General features: G+C 52.8%; 1 protein-coding gene across 2 annotated transcripts; it reads left to right on the forward strand.

Annotated features, from left to right (window-relative positions):
* The first annotated feature begins 855 nt into the window (after window positions 1-855).
* On the forward strand, window positions 856-12432 carry cd2bp2 (CD2 (cytoplasmic tail) binding protein 2). Of its 2 annotated transcripts, none has more exons than XM_080184678.1 (7): window positions 856-901; window positions 2770-2850; window positions 3164-3302; window positions 5979-6136; window positions 8196-8697; window positions 9159-9259; window positions 12303-12432. In XM_080184678.1, exons 2-7 carry the CDS (start codon window positions 2785-2787, stop codon window positions 12411-12413), a joined length of 1077 nt encoding a protein of 358 aa, XP_080040804.1. In that variant the 5' UTR covers window positions 856-901; window positions 2770-2784; the 3' UTR covers window positions 12414-12432. The 2 variants fall into 2 exon arrangements, with proteins under 2 accessions (XP_080040804.1, XP_080040805.1); XM_080184679.1 differs by lacking the exon at window positions 856-901 and adding an exon at window positions 934-1285.
* Window positions 12433-19719: the final 7287 nt, after the last annotated feature.

A 19719-nucleotide genomic window follows, 5' to 3' on the forward strand; every position in this document is an offset into this window, starting at 1 on the left:
GGCCTGTTCCCGTGCTGGAATTCTCTCTGTTCTTTGAAACTGGAGGAAACCCACGCAGACACGGGGAGAATGTGCAGATTCCCGCAGAGGCGGCCGTGACGCTGAGTGCGGTTGGGGGCGGATAGATTGGGGAGGGGAGTGGGGGGGGGAGGGGGTGCGAGGAGACAGAGTTTGGGGAAGTGGGGGGGGAGACAGAGAGATCGGGGAAGTGGGGGTGTAGATCGGCGAGGGAGTGACGGGGAAGAGGCGGGATTGGGAAAGGTGCCGGGCACCGTGAGATAGACTGGACGGGCTGAGTGGCCTCATCCTGCTCCGATATCAGACAGGTGGACCCACCGACCGGGAGGCGGGGGGGGGGGTGGGGGAGGGGGAGACAGAGAGATGGGGAGTTAGAAGGAATGTCAGGAGGAGGGGGTAGTGCACTAGGGGGCGGGGCACAGTGCCCGGGGGCGGGGCTGAGTGCCTCAGGGGCGTGCCTACTGCCTGGGGGCGTGGCTGAGTGCCACGGGGCGTGCCTATTGTCTGGGGGCGGGGCTGAGTGCCTCGGCACGTGCCCACTGCCCGGGGGTGGGGCTGAGTGCCTCAGGGGCGTGCCTATTGTCCCGGGGCGGGGCTGAGTGCCTCGGCACGTGCCTACTGCCCGGGGGCGGGGCTGAGTGCCTCGGGGGCGTGCCTATTGTCCGGGGGCGGGGCTGAGTGCCTCAGGCGCGTGCCTATTGTCCGGGGTCGGGGCTGACTGCATGGGGGCGGGGCTCAGTGCCCGGGAGGCGGGTCCGAGTGCCGGGGGCGGGAGTAACGGCACGGGGGCGGGACTGTGTTGGGGGCGGGCTTTACCCATACCGGAAGTTGGCAGTGCCCGGGAAGTGGAAGGTTGACCCCGGTGACGAACGGCGGCTGCGCGGTGAGTCGCGGATCGCGGCGGCTTCTGGTTGTCGCTCCAATCCACTCAAACCGGGCGGAGGAGGCGCAGGCGGGAGCGGGAGGACGGCTGGAAGGGAAGCGGGGACTCCACCCCGCCCTCCCGACCGGCACCGAGCCGCCCTCGGGGAAGTCGCTGCGCGGGGAGGCCCGCCATTGTGGCGACACCAATTCAGAGCGAGAGCGCAGGCGCCTTTCCGTAGTTGTCGGCGATGCTGCCGGCACTGGCGCAGGCGGATTTTCTCTGTTGCCTATGGTGCATGTGCGCTACTGGTTGTCCCGGCGGACACGCAGGCGCGCTTCGATCTCTCCCGTGACGCGTGCGCAGTGCCGGTTCAGAGCCGTGGGGGCTGACCACGTGGCCAGGGTCCGCAGTGCGCAGGTGGGCTCCTGCACCCGTGGGGCACTCTGGGAGTTGTAGTCTCCAGCTGTGACAGTCTCCTACCTCCAGAATGGGAGGCAGGGCTGGGTGGGAACTACAACCCCCAGGGTCCTGCTGCTCCCCCTCTAGCCAGCTGTTATTGATTCAGGGGGGAACTTCCAGGGAGCAGTTGGCAGAGGGAGGAATGTTGGCCGAGACTCATATAGTTTAATTTCATCTATTATGGTCACGTGTACCGGGATACGGTGAAAAGTATTGTTTCTTGAGCGCTATATGGACAAAGCATACCGTTCATAGAGTGCAGAGGGGAGACGGAAAAGGATTTGATTTATTATTGTCACGTATCGGGATACAGTGAAAATTATTGTTTCTTGTGCGATATACAAAGTATACTGTTCATAGAGTATGTAGTTTTTTAGTTTAAGTTTATTTATTAGTGTCACAAGTAAGGCTTACATTAACACTACAATGAAGTTATTGTGAAAATCCCCTAGTCGCCTACACTCCGGCACCTGTTTGGGTTACACTGAGGGAGAATTTAGCATGGCCAATCCACCTCTAACCAGCACATCTTTTGGACTGTGGGAGGAAACCGGAGCACCTGGAGGAAACCCATGCAGCCATGGGGAGAACGTGCAGACTCCACACAGATAGTGACCCGAGCCGGGAATTGAACCCGGATCCCTGGTGCTGTAAGGCAGCAGTGCTAACCCACTGCTACCAGGTACCAGGATATACAATGAAAAGTATTGTTTCTTGTGCTCGGTACAGACAAAGCATACTGTTCATAGAGAAGAGGGAGAAGGAAATCAGAAGGTGCAGAATGTGGGTGCAGAGTCACTGGTGTCATTTGACAGATCTGATCCTGGGAAATCCTCTGGCATGTTGTAGAGGGAGCTTCACTCTGTATCTAACCCTGTGCTGTACCTGTCCTGGGAGTGTTTGATGGGGACAGTGTAGAGGGAGCTTTACTCTGTATCTAACCCCGTGCTGTACCTGTCCTGGGAGTGTTTGATGGGGGGACAGTGTAGAGCGAGCTTTACTCTGTATCTAACCCCGTGCTGTACCTGTCCTGGGAGTGTTTGATGGGGGGACAGTGTAGAGGGAGCTTTACTCTGTATCTAACCCCGTGCTGTACCTGTCCTGGGAGTGTTTGATGGGGACAGTGTAGAGGGAGCTTTACTCTGTATCTAACCCTGTGCTGTACCTGTCCTGGGAGTGTTTGATGGGGGACAGTGTAGAGGGAGCTTTACTCTGTATCTAACCCCGTGCTGTACCTGTCCTGGGAGTGTTTGATGGGGGGACAGTGTAGAGGGAGCTTTACTCTGTATCTAACCCCGTGCTGTACCTGTCCTGGGAGTGTTTGATGGGGGGACAGTGTAGAGGGAGCTTTACTCTGTATCTAACCCCGTGCTGTACCTGTCCTGGGAGTGTTTGGATTATAATTTAAAGGCTTTGTGTTGGAACAGATTGCTTGAGCCAGAATGTCGAAACGGAAAGTGTCCTTTGAGACTGGCAGCGGGGATCAGGATGAGAATGTACGCTCACAGGTATGTGATCACAGGAACAACAGGGCAAAGGGCCCTGTTTCTTCCACCCTTTTTTATCCACGCCCCACTGTCTTCATTTCTCCTCCAGCCCACTGCCTCTCTCCCCCGGCTCTGTCTATCTGTCCCCCATAACCCCGTCTTCGCTCCTTCTGGATTCCCCCCCTCCCAAACAAAGTTGGGGGGGGATAGATTGTCTCAGCAATGACCCTGTGTTTCCTCTTCCCTCTGCAACGCTCTCCCCTCAGTGTTCCCTCCGCCTCCACCCCTTCCCTCTCTCCGTCCCACTGCCACTCACTCTGTGCGCTGCCTGCAGGTTGGGGCGAACGGGGCCTCGGCCGGGGGCCCAGGCAGTCGGTTCAAGGGGAAGCATTCCCTGGACAGCGACGAGGAGGACGAGGCGGAGGAGCTGGACGCCCGAAAGTACGACATCCTGGCGACGGAGGACATCGAGGGTGAGGAGATGTGATGGTGAGGGCCGACGAGGCCACACATGGACCCAGGGAGCGAGCACCTCTTAGCCTGAGTCCCCTTCCCGGAGAGAGGGAGAGCGGGCTGGAAACGCTGGGGGGAATAGTGAGTGACGGGTCCAGTCCTGAGAGATGGAAACGCAGTGAGTGCAAGACAGGCATCGAGAGAGGCAGGAAGAGAGAGACAGGGAAAGGTAGAACTTGACGTTTGGAATATTGTGCACAGTTCCGGTCGCCACACTATCAGAAGGATGTGGGGCTTTGGAGAGGTACATAGGAGGTTCACTACATTGTCCTTTAGTGTCCAAAGATGTGTAGGTTAGGGTGGATTGGCCGTGCTAAATTGTCCCTTAGTGTCCAAAGATGTGTAGGTTAGGGTGGATTGGCCGTGCTAAATTGCCCCTTAGTGTCCAAAGATGTGTAGGTTAGGGTGGATTGGCCATGCTAAATTGCCCCTTAGTGTCCAAAGATGTGCAGGTTAGGGTGGATTGGCCGTGCTAAATTGTCCCTTAGTGTCCAAAGATGTGTAGGTTAGGGTGGATTGGCCGTGCTAAGTTGTCCCTTAGTGTCAGGGGGAATAGCTAGGGTAAATGCATTGGTTTATAGGGCGAGGGCATGGGTGCAGACTGTATGAGCCAAATGGCACTGTAGGGATTCTGTGGTTTGATTTGATGTATCCCAGGACTTTGTGGGAGGAAATTGCAGGTCCCCTAGCAGAGATATTTAAAACATGGACTTTAGCAAGGCCTTTGACAAGGTACCGCATGGTAGGTTGTTGCATAAAGTTAAATCTCACGGGATCCAGGGTGAGGGAGCTAAATGGAGACAAAATTGGCTTCTTGACAGAATGTGGATTTAGGACTTGAACAGCAGGTTAGGTGTAAAGATTCGCATTCTAATCAGTAATCTGTAAACTGTGCTGTTATATGCTCTGTCTGAGGCCAGAACTCTCCATTCAGCTGAAGAAGGGACAAACCCAAAAGCTAGTGAGTTTACTATCAAATAAATCGGTTGGACTAAAACCTGGTGTTTACAGACTTTTTACTGTTCTTGACAGAAGCCAGAGGGTGGCTGTAGAGGGTTGTTTTTCAAACTGGAGGCCTGTGACCAGCCTCAGGGATCAGTGCTGGGCCCACTGTTATTTATCATTGATACTAATGCTTTGGATGAGAATATAGAAGGCATGGTTAGTAAGTTTGCAGATGACACCAAGATTGGTGGCACAGTGGACAGTGAAGAAAGTTATCTCCAATTGCAATGGGATCTTGATCAGTTGGGCCAGTGGGCTGACGAATGGCAGATGCAGTTTAATTTAGATAAATGCGAGGTGATGCATTTTGGTTGATTGAACCAGGGCAGGACTTACTCAGTTTATGGTCGGGGGAGAGTTACAGAACAGAGAGATCTAGGGGGACAGGTTCATAGCTCCTTGAAACTGGAGTCACAGGTGGACAGAGTGGTGACGAAGGCATTCAGCATGCTTGGTTTCATCGGTCGGAGCATTGAATACAGGAGTTGGGACGTCTTGTTGAAGTTGTACAAGACATTGGGAAGGCCACCCTATTGTTTGATTTGATTTATTATTGTCACATATATTAACGTAGTGAAAAATATTGTTTCTTGCGTGCTACACAGACAAAGCATACCATTCATAGAGAAGGAAAGGAGAGGGTGCAGAATGTAGTGTTACAGTCACAGCGAGGGTGTAGAGAAAGATCAGCTTAATGCGAGGTAGGTCCATTCAAAAGTCTGACAGCAGCAGGGAAGAAGCTGTTCTTGAGTCGGTCGGTACGGGACCTCAGACTTTTGTACCTTTTTCCCCGACGGAAGAAGGTGGAAGAGAGAATGTCCGGGGTGCGTGGGGGGGGGGGGGGGGGGGGGGGTCCTTAATTATCCCGGCTGCTTTTCCCCGAGGCAGCGGGAAGTGTAGACAGAGTCAATGGATGGGAGGCTGGTTTGTGTGATGGGATTGGGGCTACATTCACCACCCTTTTGTAGTTCCTTGTGGTCTTGGGCAGAGCAGGAGCCCAGACCGAGCTGTGATACATCCGGAAAGGATGCTTTCTATGGGGCATCTGTAAAAGTTGGTGAGAGTCAGAGCGGACATGCCAGATTTCCTTCTTCATCTGGGAAACTAGAGGCGTTGGTGGGGCTTTCTTAACTATAGTGTCGGCTTGGCGGTGGGGGGGGAACCAGGACAGGTTGTTGGTGATCTGGTAACCTAGAAACTTGAAGCTCTCGACCCTTTCTACTCCGTCCCTGTTGATGTAGACAGGGGCGTTGGCGTCAAGAGTCCAGGACAGGTTGTTAACAGGAATTTGGATGTGCACTGGTAATGGGTAGAGACGGGAACTCTAACAACAATTAAGAGTAGTTTGGATGAGCACTTGAAAATGCCACAGCGTACTGGGCTACCGAGCAAGTGCTGGGAAACACAATAGACGGGCTGGATGGACAGCACAGATGGGGATGGGCTGAAGGGCCTCCTCCTGTGCTGTAGAACACTGGGACTGTACTTTTGATTTGATTTGGTGGTGGGGGAGCCGTGTTCTTGAGGATGTGGGCGCGCACTGGCGGCTAACTAACAAATCACCGCTCCGTCTCCTCCTCCTCCTCCTCCTCCTCCTCCTCCTCGCCCCACCTGCCCCACCCCCTCACCAGGGCAAGAATCCGCTACCATCGATTTTGACGAGGGCATCAAGATCACACCCTTCAACTTGGACGAGGAGATGGAGGAGGGCCATTTCGACTCGGAGGGGAACTACTTCCTGAAGAAGGAGGGGGTCATCCGCGACAACTGGCTGGACAACATCGACTGGGTAAGGGCGGCTTGTGGGGAGAGGGCAGGGAGAGGGGGGATGAGGAGCATGTCAGCCAGGGCAGAGCAGACTCGATGGGCCAAATGGTCTAATCCTCCTCCTCATACCTTATCAACTTGATTTAATTTATTATTGTCACGTGTAGTTTTGGTCACCTAGTTACAGGAAGGATGTAAATAAGGTTGAAAGAGTGCAGAGAAGGCTCACAAGGATGTTGCCGGGACTTGAGAAGCTGAGTTACAGAGAGCCATTGAATAGGTTAGGACTTCATTCCCTGGAGAATGAGGGGACATTTGATAGAGGTGTATAAGATTTTGATGGGTATAGATAGAGAGAATGCAAGCAGGCTTTTTCCACTGAGGCTAGGGGAGAAAAAAAACCAGAGGACATGGGTTAAGGGTGAAAGGAGAAAAGTTTAAAGGGAATGTTGGGGGGGCTTCTTCACGCAGAGAGTGGTGGGAGTGTGGAATGAGCTGCCGGATAAAGTGGTAAATGCGGGATCACTTTTAACATTTAAGAATAACTTGGACGGTACATGGATGAGAGGGTGTGGAGGGATATGGTTCAAGTGCAGGTCAGTGGGACGAGGCAGAAAAATGGTTCAGCACAGACAAGAAGGGCCAAAAGGCCTGTTTCTGAGCTGTAATTTTCTATAGTTCTATGGTATTGGGATACAGGGAAAAGTATTGTTTCTTGTGCACTGTAGAGATAAAGCATACCGTTGATAGAGAAGGAAAGGAGAGGGTGCAGAATGTAGTGTTACAGTCACAGCGAGGGTGTAGAGAAAGATCAGCTTAATGCGAGGTAGGTCCATTCAAAAGTCTGACAGCAGCAGGGAAGAAGCTGTTCTTGAGTCGGTCGGTACGGGACCTCAGACTTTTGTACCTTTTTCCCCGACGGAAGAAGGTGGAAGAGAGAATGTCCGGGGTGTGTGGGGGGGGGGGTCCTTAATTATACCGGCTGCTTTTCCCCGAGGCAGCGGGAAGTGTAGACAGAGTCAATGGATGGCAGGCTGGTTTGTGTGATGGATTGGGCTACATTCACCACCCTTTTGTAGTTCCTTGCGGTCTTGGGCAGAGCAGGAGCCCAGACCGAGCTGTGATACATCCGGAAAGGATGCTTTCTATGGGGCATCTGTAAAAGTTGGTGAGAGTCGGAGCGGACATGCCAAATTTCCTCAGTCTTCTGAGAAAGTTGTGTCGGCCCTGGTGACACATCAATATTTTTGACAATATTTTTTACATGGCTGGGTCCCAGTTCAGTTTCTGGTCAATGGTAACCCCCAGGATGTTGACACAGAGTAAAGCTCCCTCTACACTGTCCCCATCAAACACTCCCAGGACAGGTACAGCACGGGGTTAGATACAGAGTAAAGCTCCCTCTACACTGTCCCCCCATCAAACACTCCCAGGACAGGTACAGCACGGGGTTAGATACAGAGTAAAGCTCCCTCTACACTGTCCCCCCATCAAACACTCCCAGGACAGGTACAGCACGGGGTTAGATACAGAGTAAAGCTCCCTCTACACTGTCCCCCCCATCAAACACTCCCAGGACAGGTACAGCACGGGGTTAGATACAGAGTAAAGCTCCCTCTACACTGTCCCCCCATCAAACACTCCCAGGACAGGTACAGCACGGGGTTAGATACAGAGTAAAGCTCCCTCTACACTGTCCCCCCATCAAACACTCCCAGGACAGGTACAGCACGGGGTTAGATACAGAGTAAAGCTCCCTCTACACTGTCCCCCATCAAACACTCCCAGGACAGGTACAGCACAGGGTTAGATACAGAGTAAAGCTCCCTCTACACTGTCCCCCATCAAACACTCCCAGGACAGGTACAGCACAGGGTTAGATACAGAGTAAAGCTCCCTCTACACTGTCCCCCCCATCAAACACTCCCAGGACAGGTACAGCACGGGGTTAGATACAGAGTAAAGCTCCCTCTACACTGTCCCCATCAAACACTCCCAGGACAGGGACAGCACGGGGTTAGATACAGAGTAAAGCTCCCTGTTTGGGGACTGATCCGTGCTGTGTGTGCTTTCTGTTCTAGGTGCGGGTGGAGCAGAGGCCCCCGCGGCGGGATTTGGACAGCGAGAGCGCGGAGCCACCCACAGATGTGCGAACGCTGCTGGAGAACATCCTGGAACTGCTGAAGCCCGGGGAGACGGTGGCCAGAGCCATCCGCCGTCTGGGAGGCAGAGGGGGGAGCGGCAAGAGCCGGAGCGCCAGGCGCCCCTGGGAGGCCAAGCGGCGGAAGAGGGAGGGGGAGGGAGAGGAGAAGACGGAGGGCGAGGCGGCAACAACACAGGAGGAGGAGGAAGAGGGGCGGAGGAGCGAGTGTTTAGACCGGCTGACCGGTCTGGCTGACCAGATGGTGGCCTGGGGAGAGTATGAGATCTATCAGGACACCTACGAGAAGGTCCGTCACCGGCTCAGGAAGGCCAGTGCGCCGCCCACCAAACCTGCACCTGCCGCGGACCCCCTGGACATGTTCGCTGAACAGATCGATGAGACACTACTCAAACCAAAAGAGGAAACCTCGCCGGAGACAGGTGTGTTCCCCCTCTCTCTCTCTCTCTCAGGGAGATATCTGTACACTGACTGGTGTCTCTCAGTCCCCCCTCTCTCTCTCAGGGAGATATCTGTACACTGACTGGTGTCTCTCAGTCCTCTCTCTCTCTCTCTCTCAGGGAGATATCTGTACACTGACTGGTGTCTCTCAGTCCCCTCTCTCTCTCTCTCTCAGGGAGATATCTGTACACTGACTGGTGTCTCTCAGTCCCCTCTCTCTCTCTCTCAGGGAGATATCTGTACACTGACTGGTGTCTCTCAGTCCCCCCTCTGTCTCTGTCAGGGAGATATCTGTACACTGACAAGTGTCTCTCTGTCACCCCCTCTCTGTCTCTCAGGGAGGTATCTATACACTGACTGGTGTCTCTCAGTCCCCCCTCTCTCTGGGAGATATTGTGGGGATATTAATAAATATTCTCTTCCTGTTTCTGTTTGATCCCAGATATAATCCCAACCGGGCTGACGGAAGTGATGTGGGAATACAAATGGGAGAACAAGGAAGATGCTGAGATCTTTGGTCCTTTCTCGAGCAGTCAGATGCAGGTAGGAGTGGACGGTGGGGTGCGACTCTCAACCATTTTGGATTGATGTGACAATATCTTTATATCCCTTTACATCTCAGCGAGATGGCTTGAGAGCTGGCACGGTGGCACAGCGTGTTAGCACTGCTGCCTCTCAGCGCCAGGGACCCGGTTCCATTCCCCGCAGCACAGCGGGTTAGCACTGCTGTCTCACAGGGACCCGGGTTCCATTCCCCGCAGCACAGCGGGTTAGCACTGCTGTCTCACAGGGACCCGGGTTCCATTCCCCACAGCACAGCGGGTTAGCGCTGCTGTCTCACAGGGACCCGGGTTCCATTCCCCGCAGCACAGCGGGTTAGCGCTGCTGTCTCACAGGGACCCGGGTTCCATTCCCCACAGCACAGCGGGTTAGCACTGCTGTCTCACAGGGACCCGGGTTCCATTCCCCACAGCACAGCGGGTTAGCGCTGCTGTCTCACAGGGACCCAGCTTCCATTCCCCACAGCACAGCGGGTTAGCACTGCTGTCTCACAGGGACCCGGGTTCCATTCCCCACAGCACAGCGGGTTAGCGCTGCTGTCTCACAGGGACCCGGGTTCCATTCCCCGCAGCACAGTGGGTTAGCACTGCTGTCTCATAGCGCCAGAGACTGGTGTTTGATTCCCGGCTCAGGTCACTGTCTGCGCGGAGTCTGCACTTTCTCCCCGCGTCTGTGGGTTTCCTCTGGGTGCTCCAGTTTCCTCCCACAGTCTGAAAGATGTGTAGGTTAGGGGGATTGGCCATGCTAAATTGTCCCTTAGTGTCCAAAGATGTTGGGGGATTAGTGGGGTAAATACGTGGGGTTCCGGGGAGAGATTCTGTGTGAAATCCTCCTGCAGATGGACCGAATGGCCTCCTGCTTGGGGTCTGTATTACCTGTAATATTGAATAGCTCTGTACGTCGTAATAACACACTGACAGCAGCTGACATTAGGAGCAGGAGTAGGCCATCTGGCCCCTCGAGCCTGCTCTGCCATTCAATAAGATCATGGCTGATCTTTTCATGGACTCAGCCCCACTTACCCACCCGCTCACCTTAATTCCTTTACCCTTCCAAAATCTATCCTTGCCTCAAAAACATTCAATGAGGGAGCCTCAACTGGGCAGGGCGTTCCACAGATTCACAACCCTCTGTGTGAAGAAGTTCCTCCTCAACTCAGTCCTAAATCTGCTCCCCCTTATTTTGAGGCCATTCCCCCACGTTCTAGTTTCACCCCCCCCCCCAGTGGAAACAACCTCCCTGCTTCTATCTGATCCATTCCCTTCATCATCTTATCTGTTTCTATCAGATCTCCCCCTCATTCTTCTGAATGAGTATAGCCCCAGTCTACTCAGTCTCTCCTCATAATCCAACCTTCTCAACTCCGGAATCAACCCTAGTGAATCTCCTCTGCACCCCCTCCAGTGCCAGTATATCCTTTCTCAAGTAAGGAGACCAAAACTGTACACAGTATCTCCAGGTGTGGTCTCACCAGCACCTTATACAACAATACCTCGCTGTATTTAAACCCCATCCCTCTGGCAATGAAGGACAAAGTTCCATTTGCCTTCTTAATTCCCTGCTGCTCCTGCAAACCAACTTTTTGTAATTCATAGAATCAGAGTTTACAGTGTGGAAACAGGCCCTTTGGCCCAATTTATCCATGCTGCCCCCTTTTTTTTAAACCCCTAAGCGAGTTCCAATTGCCCGTGTTTGCCCCATATCCCTCTATACCCATCGTACCCGTGTAACTGTCTAAATGCTGTTTCAAAGATAAAACTGTCCCCGCCTCTACTACTGCCTCTGGCAGCTCGTTCCAGACACTCACCACCCTCTGGGTGAACAAAATTGCCCCTCTGGACCCTTCTGTATCTCTCCCCTCTCACCTTAAACCTCTGCCCTCTAGTTTTAGACTCCCCTATCTTTGGGGAAAAGATATTGACTATCTGGCTGACCTGTGCCCCTCATTATTTTATAGATCTCTATAAGATCACCCCTCAGCCTCCTACGCTCCAGAGAAAAAAATCCCAGTCTATCCAGCCTCTCCTTATAACTCAATCCATCAAGTCCCGGTAGCATCCTAGTAAATCTTTTTTGCGCTCTTTCTAGTTTAATAATATCCTTTCTATAATAGGGTGACCAGAACTGTACACAGTATTCCAAGTGTGGCCTTACCAATGTCTTGTACAACTTCAACAAGGCATCCCAACTCCTGTATTCAATGTTCTGACCAATGAAACCAAGCATGCCGAATGCCTTCTTCACCACTCTGTCCACCTGTGACTCTACTTTCAAGGAGCTATGAACCTGTCCCCCTAGATCTCTCTGTTCTGTAACTCTCCCCTACCATTAACTGACTAAGTCCTGCCCTGGTTCAATCGACCAAAATGCATCACCTTGCATTTATCTAAATTAAACTCCATCTGCCATTCGTCCGCCCACTGGCTCAACTGATCAAGATCCCGTCACAATCGGAGATAACTTTCTTCACTGTCTACTGTGCCACCAATCTTGGTGTCATCTACAAACTTACTAACCATGCCTCCTATATTCTCATCCAAATCATTAATATCAATGACAAATAACAGTGGGCCCAGCACCGATGCCCACAGGCCTCCAGTTTGAAAAACAACCGTCTACAACCGCCTCGACGGAGGCCAATTTTGTCTCCATTTAGCTCCCTCACCCTGGATCCTGTGAGATTTAACTTTATGCAACAACCTACCATGCGGTACCTTGTCAAAGGCCTTGCTAAAGTCCATGTAGACAACGTCAACTGCACTGCCCTCATCTACCTTCTTGGTTACCCCTTCATACACAAGAACGCCCAGGTTCTTCTGCAGAGCAGCATGCTGCAATTTTTTTAACCGTTTGAATAACAGTCTAGTAATAATTGGTGGTTTTTTATATTGCTGTGACATGAGTTGAGGGTGTGGTGGAACGTATCTCAATGTGTCTAATCAGTCCCCCTCTTTATTTTTCAACCCTACCCTGCCCGTGACTCCTTCTCCCCCCTGCCCCCCCCCCCCCACCTCCCCGCATGCAGGACTGGGTGAATCAGGATTACTTCCGTGATGGAGTTTACTGCCGCAAGGTTGGAGAGTCCGCTGGCATCTTCTACAATTCGCGACGGATCGATTTTGAACTCTACACGTGACCTCCCCCCCCCCCGCCCTCCCCCCAACCCCCCGCTTATGGAGGGGGTGCGGTGCTGAGTGGAGGAACTCCCACCCCTCCCCCTCTACCTGCCACAGAACCCAAGCCCTTCCTGTTCTGGGGCAGAGGAGGCGTTTTGTCGGTGAAGAGATTGCACGGAGCCACCATCAGCACCTTCCGCTTCTCTCTCTCTCTCCCTCTGTGGCACCCCCCACCCCCCAACCTGCAGGAAGGAAATATCTACCTTCAAGGACTTGTTTGCTAGCGTACAGACTCTACCGCTCGCTCTCTCTTCCCAGCCCCACTCAAAGCAGAGCTATTTATCACCTCCCTCGCCCCCCCCCCCCCCCCCGCCCCCGAATCCTCCCTGAGTGTTTGCCCACCAGTGCGTTGACATCTTATACGTGTATGGATATTGACAAGAGGAAGAACGTGGCGGATTATTAAATATTGTCTGGAGTAACGTGTCTAGTGTCCCATGGTGCACCCCCTCCCCCTCTCAGCCGGGGTGGAGGGGGTAAACTCGATCAAGCTTTTATTTATTCATTGTCGCTGGCTGGGTCTGCATTTATTGCCCAACCCTAGTTGTCCTTGAGAAGGGGGTTGGTGGTGAGCCCCCATCTCACAGTTCCACAGGCTGTGGGTTGAACCACCATGCCGTTAGGGAGGCATTTCCAAGATTTTGACCCCAGCGACTGTGAAGGAACGGCCAATGTATGTCCAAGTTGGGACGGTGAGTGGCTCGGAGGGGGAACTTGCAGGTTGTGGTGTTCCCTGTGTATCTGCTGCCCCTTGACCTTCTAGATGGAAGTGGTGGTGGGTTTGGAAGGTGCTGCAGTGCATCTTGTAGACAGTACACATGGCTGTTACTGAGCATTGGTGGTGGAGGGAGTGGATGTTTGTAAATGTGGTGCCAATCAGGCAGGGGTTGCTTTCCTGGATGGTGTTGAGATTCTTGAACAAGGAACAAAGAAAATTCTAGCACAGGAACAGGCCCCTCGGCCCCTCCTGCACCGACCCATGCTGCCCCGACTGAACTAAACCCCCTACTCTTCTGGGGACCGAATCTCTCTATTCCCATCCTATTCATGGATTTGTCCAGACGCCCCTTAAAACTCACTATCGTATCCGCTTCCACTCCCTCCCCCCGGCAGCGAGTTCCAGGCACCCACCCCCCCTCTGTGTAAAAAAATCTGCCTCGTACATCTCCTTTAAACCTTGCCCCTCGCACCTTAAACCTGTGCCCCCCCGCGTAATTGACTCTTCCACCCTGGGGGGGGGAAAAGCTTCTGACTATCCACTCTGTCCCTCATCATCTTGTAGACTTCTATCAGGTCTCCCCCTCAACCTCCAGTGAGAACAAACCAAGTTTCTCCAACCTCTCCTCATAGCTAATGCCCTCCATACGGGGCAACATCCTGGTAAATCTTTTCTGTAACCCTCTCCAAAGCCTCCACACCCTTCTGGTAGTGTGGGCGACCCAGAATTGAACACTATATTCCAAGTGCGGCCTCACTAAGGTTCTATAAAGCTGCAACGTGACTTGCCAATTTTTAAACTCAGTGCCCCGGCCGATGAAGGCAAGCATGCCGTATGCCTTCTTGACTCTCCTCCACCTGCGTTGCCACTTTCAGTGACCTGTGTATCTGTACGCCCAGATCCCTCTGCCTATCAATACTCTTAATTTGAGTGTTATTGGGAGTTGCACCCATCCAGGTGAGTGGGGAGTATTCCATCACACTCCTGACTTGTGTCCTTGTAGATGGTGGACAAGCTTTGGGGAGTCAGGAGGTGAGTTACTCGTGCCGTATTCCCAGCCTCTGACCTGGTCTTGTAGCCACCGCGTTTATTTGATGAGCCCAGTTGTGTTTCTGGTCAACGATAACCCCCCTCAGGATGTTGACAAGGAGTGTTACCAATGATTTGGTTTGATTTATTGTTGTCACGTAAATTGTGTTTCTTGCGCACTCTACAGACAAAGCATACCGTTCATAGAGTACAGAGGGGAGAAGGTAAAGGATTTGATTTATTATTGTCACGTGTATGGGGATACAGTGAAAAGTATTGTTTCTTGCGTGCTGTACAGACAAAGCATACCGTTGATAGAGAAGGAAAGGAGAGGGTGCAGAATGTAGTGTTACAGTCACAGCGAGGGTGTAGAGAAAGATCAGCTTAATGCGAGGTAGGTCCATTCAAAAGTCTGACAGCAGCAGGGAAGAAGCTGTTCTTGAGTCGGTCGGTACGGGACCTCAGACTTTTGTATCTTTTTCCCCGACAGAAGAAGGTGGAAGAGAGAATGTCCGGGGTGTGTGGGGGGAGGGTCCTTAATTATCCCTGCTGCTTTTCCCCGAGGCAGTGGGAAGTGTAGACAGAGTCAATGGATGGGAGGCTGGTTTGTGTGATGGATTGGGGCTACATTCACCACCCTTTTGTAGTTCCTTGCGGTCTTGGGCAGAGCAGGAGCCCAGACCCAGCTGTGATCCAACCAGAAAGAATGCTTTCTATGGGGCATCTGTAAAAGTTGGTGAGAGTCGGAGCGGACTTGCCAAATTTCCTTAGACTTCTGAGAAAGTAGAGGTGTTGGTGGGGCTTTCTTAACTATAGTGTCAGCGTGGGGGGGACCAGGACAGGTTGTTGGTGATCTGGACACCGAGAAACTTGAAGCTCTCTCGACCCTTTCTACTCCATCCCTGTTGATGTAGACAGGGGCATGTTCTCCTTTACGCTTCCTGAAGTCGATGACATTCTTCTCTTGGGAAGTGAGTGTTATGATCAAGGCATTTGCTGCCCTCAAGGCCACCATCTCGAACCCACTGTAGTCCCGTGTGTGTGTGGGGGGGGTAGGTACACCCACAGTGCTGTTAGGGAGGGAGTTCCAGGATTGTTATTGGACGTCAGTCCCCATGTGTAGGGTAGGTACACCCACAGTGCTGTTTGGGAGGGAGTTCAACGATTCTGATCCCAGGTATAGTGAAGGAACAGCCGATATATTTCCAAGTCGGGATTGTGTGTGTGTGTGTGTGTGTGTGTGTGTGTGTTGGTGGGACGTGCGTGTTGCTTGGAAGGGGGGGACTTGTAGGCGATGTGTATTCCCTGTATGCTTGATGCCCCCTCCCCCCACCCCCTTGCCCTTCTAGATGGGTGGAGGTGGCGGGTTTGGAAGGTGCTGTGCAAGGAGCCTTGCCGAGTCACTGCGGGGGCATCTTGTAGACGGTACACACACTGCTGCTGTGTCGGTGGTGGAGGGAGTGAATGTCGAAGGTGGAGATTCACGTATCGATCAGGTGGGGAGAGGGGAGGAGGAGGGGCTGCTTTGTCCTGGATGGTGTTGAGCTTCTCAGGTGTTGTTGGGAGCCGCACCCATCCAGGTGAGTGGAGAGTATCCCATCACACTCCTGACTTGTGTCTTTGTAGATGGTGGGACAGACTTGTGGGGGGTGGTGTCAGGAGGTGAGTTACTCTCCGCAGGATCCCCAGCTTCTGACCTGCTCTGGTAGGCACAGGGCTAACACAGTGAGAAGTCTCACAACACCAGGTTAAAGTCCAACAGGTTTATTTGGTAGCAAACCCCACTAGCTTTCGGAGTGCTTGCCACAGAGGATGGGCAAGAGAGTGTTCCAATCTCAGTAGCAATCAGGATAGGCCCAGGCTGCAGTCCAGGCGTAGGCTGAGTTAGCCAATCTCTCACACACACAATGTGGTACTAATGGACTTACACAATCAGGAAAGGCCCATTCGCACGCTCATCGAGTGTGTTGGTGACAGGCCTACACAATCAGGATAGGCCCAGGCTGCAATGCGGGCCTACTCCTGAGTTAGCCAATCTCTCAACATCGAGTGCGTTAGCGATAGGCCCACACCATTGGAAGAGTTCGGGACATGTCAAATTTCCTTAGCCTCCTGAGAAAGTCGAGGCACAGGTGAGGCTTCCTCAACTACAGCGTAGAATCCGGGCAAGTGGAGAGTGTTCCATCGCACTCCTGACCTGTGTCCTTGCGTATGGAGGGACAGGCCTTGTGGAGTGAGCTGCCTGTGCCAATTTTGATGCCTGCCTTGCGAGCGAGGGCGCTCTGGCCCTCGGTGCCTCCGGGGAATAACAGGAAACAGATTCTCCAGAGAGAGTTAAGGCTGCCTCGCCCCGGCCCAATGAAAGGATTGGTAACGGGACTCCCCTGTCTCGCGTTGCATGCGCTGATGCACCCATCGCGTCTGTCCCTTCCGCATCAAAGAGGGTTTATCCAGCCTGGGAATCAGCACTGACAGAGGCGAGACGGGAGAGAGCCCTGACTGGCCAGGAACCGCACAGGAAGATTTCACTGGAACCTTGAGACAACTTCACCCCATCTCCCCCCTGCCATTCTCTGTCTGGACAGGCCATTGCAAGGGTGGCAGACAAGATGAGGAACTTTCAAGTCTTCCTGCTACTTGTCGTGTCTCTCTCCTACAGTGAGTAATTGTAGGAAATGGGGGGAGATCAGAGCGAGAGAGAGGGTTGGAGAGACCTCCCCAGATAGAGGAGTGTGTGTGTGAGAGAGAGGGTTAGAGAGAACTCCCCAGATACAGGAGTGTGTGTGTGTGAGAGAGAGGGTTAGAGAGACCTCCCCAGATACAGGAGTGTGTGTGTGTGTGAGAGAGAGGGTTAGAGAGACCTCCCCAGATACAGGAGTGTGTGTGTGAGAGAGGGTTAGAGAGACCTCCCCAGATACAGGAGTGTGTGTGTGTGTGTGAGAGAGAGGGTTAGAGAGACCTCCCCAGATACAGGAGTGTGTGTGTGAGAGAGAGGGTTAGAGAGACCTCTCCAGATACAGGAGTGTGTGTGTGAGAGAGAGGGTTAGAGAGACCTCCCCAGATACAGGAGTGTGTGTGTGAGAGAGAGAGGGTTAGAGAGACCTCCCCAGATACAGGAGTGTGTGTGTGAGAGAGAGAGAGGGTTAGAGAGACTCCCCCAGATACAGGAGTGTGTGTGAGAGAGAGAGGTTTAGAGAGACCTCCCCAGATACAGGAGTGTGTGTGTGTGAGAGAGAGAGGGTTAGAGAGACCTCCCCAGATACAGGAGTGTGTGTGTGTGAGAGAGAGAGGGTTAGAGAGACCTCTCCAGATACAGGAGTGTGTGTGAGAGAAGGAGGGTGGGGGTGCTGCAGGGTAGAGAGGGCAGTCATTTTGAAGAATTGTTATTGTGGAGGACACACACCCTGAGGCTGATGTTTTGAAAATCAAATTAGGTCTCTATGGGATTAAAATACAGAGTGTCTGTTCCTCCTCATGCTGAACTCTGTCCTGTTCTCCCTTTAATGGTGGGAAGAGATCACAGAGTATTTGATTGTAATCCTATCCGTCCCTACACAATGCCCCCACATATTTTGTCACTCTGTGCCAAGTGTATGTGGCAGTAGTTGTCTTCCTTGTCTCAAACTTCTCACAGGCACTGCAGAGATATCTAATGATATTTCCCCTCTCTTTATTTCCTCCTCTGTCTCGACAACTCCCAAAGGAACAGGGAATGACCAGACTGCCGTGTTGTAAGCGTGTTAGCACTGCCTGCCTCACAGCGCCAGGGACCCCAGTTCGATTTCCAGCCTTGGAGGTCTGTCTGTGTGGAGTCTGCACATTCTCAGCGTGTCTGCGTGGGTTTTCTCTGGTTTCTTCCTGCAGTCCAAAGATGTGCAGGTTAGGTGGATTGGCCATGCTAAATTGTTCCTTAGTGTCCAAAGACGTGTAGGTTGTATATATCCCTTGGTTAGACCCACACTGGGAGCACCGTGCACAGTTCCAGTCTCCGTATCCCTCAGTTAGACCCAAACTGGGAGCACTGTGCACAGTTCCGGTCTCTGTATCCTCTCGGTTAGACTCACATTGGGAGCACCATGCACAGCACCGGTCCCCCCATCGCTTGGATAGACCCATACTGGGAGCACTATGCACAGTTCTGGTCTCTGTATCCCTCGGTTACACCCACACTGGGAGCACTGAGCACAGTTCCGGTCTCCATATCCCCTCGGTTAGACCCACACTGGGAGCACCATGCACAGTTCTGGTCTCCATATCCCATACTGTGCTTTGTTCTTGTTCTATCTCTGTCTGTCTATCTCTGTGTCTCTCTCTCTCTGTTTTTATCTCTCTGTCTGTCTTTCTCTCTTTCTATCTCTCTGTTTTTCTCTATTTCTGTTTTTTTCTCTCTCTCTCTGTTTTTCTCTCTCTATCTCTCTCTGATTTGCATTGACTAGTTTCTGAAGCTGATAAGATGTGGGCAAGTTGGGGTGTGGGAGGCTGGGCGTGGGAGACAGGTATTTAAAGATATGACATTCCGAACCTTCTCCAGAGCTGTTCAGACTCGAACCCTCAGCGTTCCTGAACCCAGCCAGCTCGTTCCTGCGCAGTGCGGATCCACCATGAATGTGCCATTGGTCTTCCTCACCCTCCTGCTGCTGACCGCGACCCCGATTCTCGTGGGTGAGTAGATTCTCCCCTGTTCCCCATCTCTCGAGACTCCCCTCCCTTGCCAACCCCCTCCCCCTTCCCCATCTGAATTAAACTGGGTGGAACTGTGTGAGTAGCAGTGAGGGAAGGAGGTTATCGAGGCAAGTTGGTGCAAAGCAGCCAACATACCATAGCAAAATTTCTCATTAGATTTGCTTTATTATTGTCACGTGTATCGGGATATAGTATTGTTTCTTGCGCGTGAGACAGACAAAGCATACCGTTCATAGAGAAGGAAAGGGGAGGGTGCAGAATGTAGTGGGGTGTGTGGGGTCCACCTAGCCAGCATAATCGAGGGCCCCAAGGCAGGCACACAGACGCACCCCGGACATTCTCTCTTCCACTTTCTTCCGTCGGGAAAAAGATACAAAAGTCTGAGGTCCCGTACCGACCGACTCAAGAACAGCTTCTTCCCTGCTGCTGTCAGACTTTTGAATGGACCTACCTCGCATGAAGCTGATCTTTCTCTACACCCTCGCTGTGAGTGTAACACTACATTCTGCACCCTCTCCTTTCCTTCTCTATGAATGGTATGCTTTGTCTGTACAGCGCGCGAGAAACAATACTTTTCACTGTATCCCGATACATGTGACAATAAATCAAATGTGGGGGCGGGCCAGCCCTCCCCCCATGCCCCCACCCCTCCAGCTACCCCCACACCCCGATCTCCACACCCCCCCCCGATCTCCACACCCACCCCGCCCCCCCCCCCCCCCCCCCCGCCGCCCCCACCCATGCGCCACCAATCATTGAAAAAACTCGAATCGATTCTGGTGGATTGGTGCAGCAGTGATCAAAGGGGCCGAATGGCCACATTCTATTCCCACTCC

The sequence above is a fragment of the Carcharhinus amblyrhynchos genome, unplaced genomic scaffold (genome assembly GCF_965287045.1).
Source record: "Carcharhinus amblyrhynchos unplaced genomic scaffold, sCarAmb.v2.hapA scaffold_861, whole genome shotgun sequence".
NCBI lineage: Eukaryota > Metazoa > Chordata > Chondrichthyes > Carcharhiniformes > Carcharhinidae > Carcharhinus > Carcharhinus amblyrhynchos.

Bases quoted from the DNA above. Each gene is read 5' to 3' on its own strand.
- cd2bp2 (XM_080184678.1), top strand. From the start codon at position 2,785: ATGTCGAAACGGAAAGTGTCCTTTGAGACTGGCAGCGGGGATCAGGAT. The intron at 8,698-9,158 runs GTGTGTTCCCCC...GTTTGATCCCAG, and splicing joins GGAAACCTCGCCGGAGACAG to ATATAATCCCAACCGGGCTG. The intron at 9,260-12,302 runs GTAGGAGTGGAC...CCCCGCATGCAG, and splicing joins TCTCGAGCAGTCAGATGCAG to GACTGGGTGAATCAGGATTA.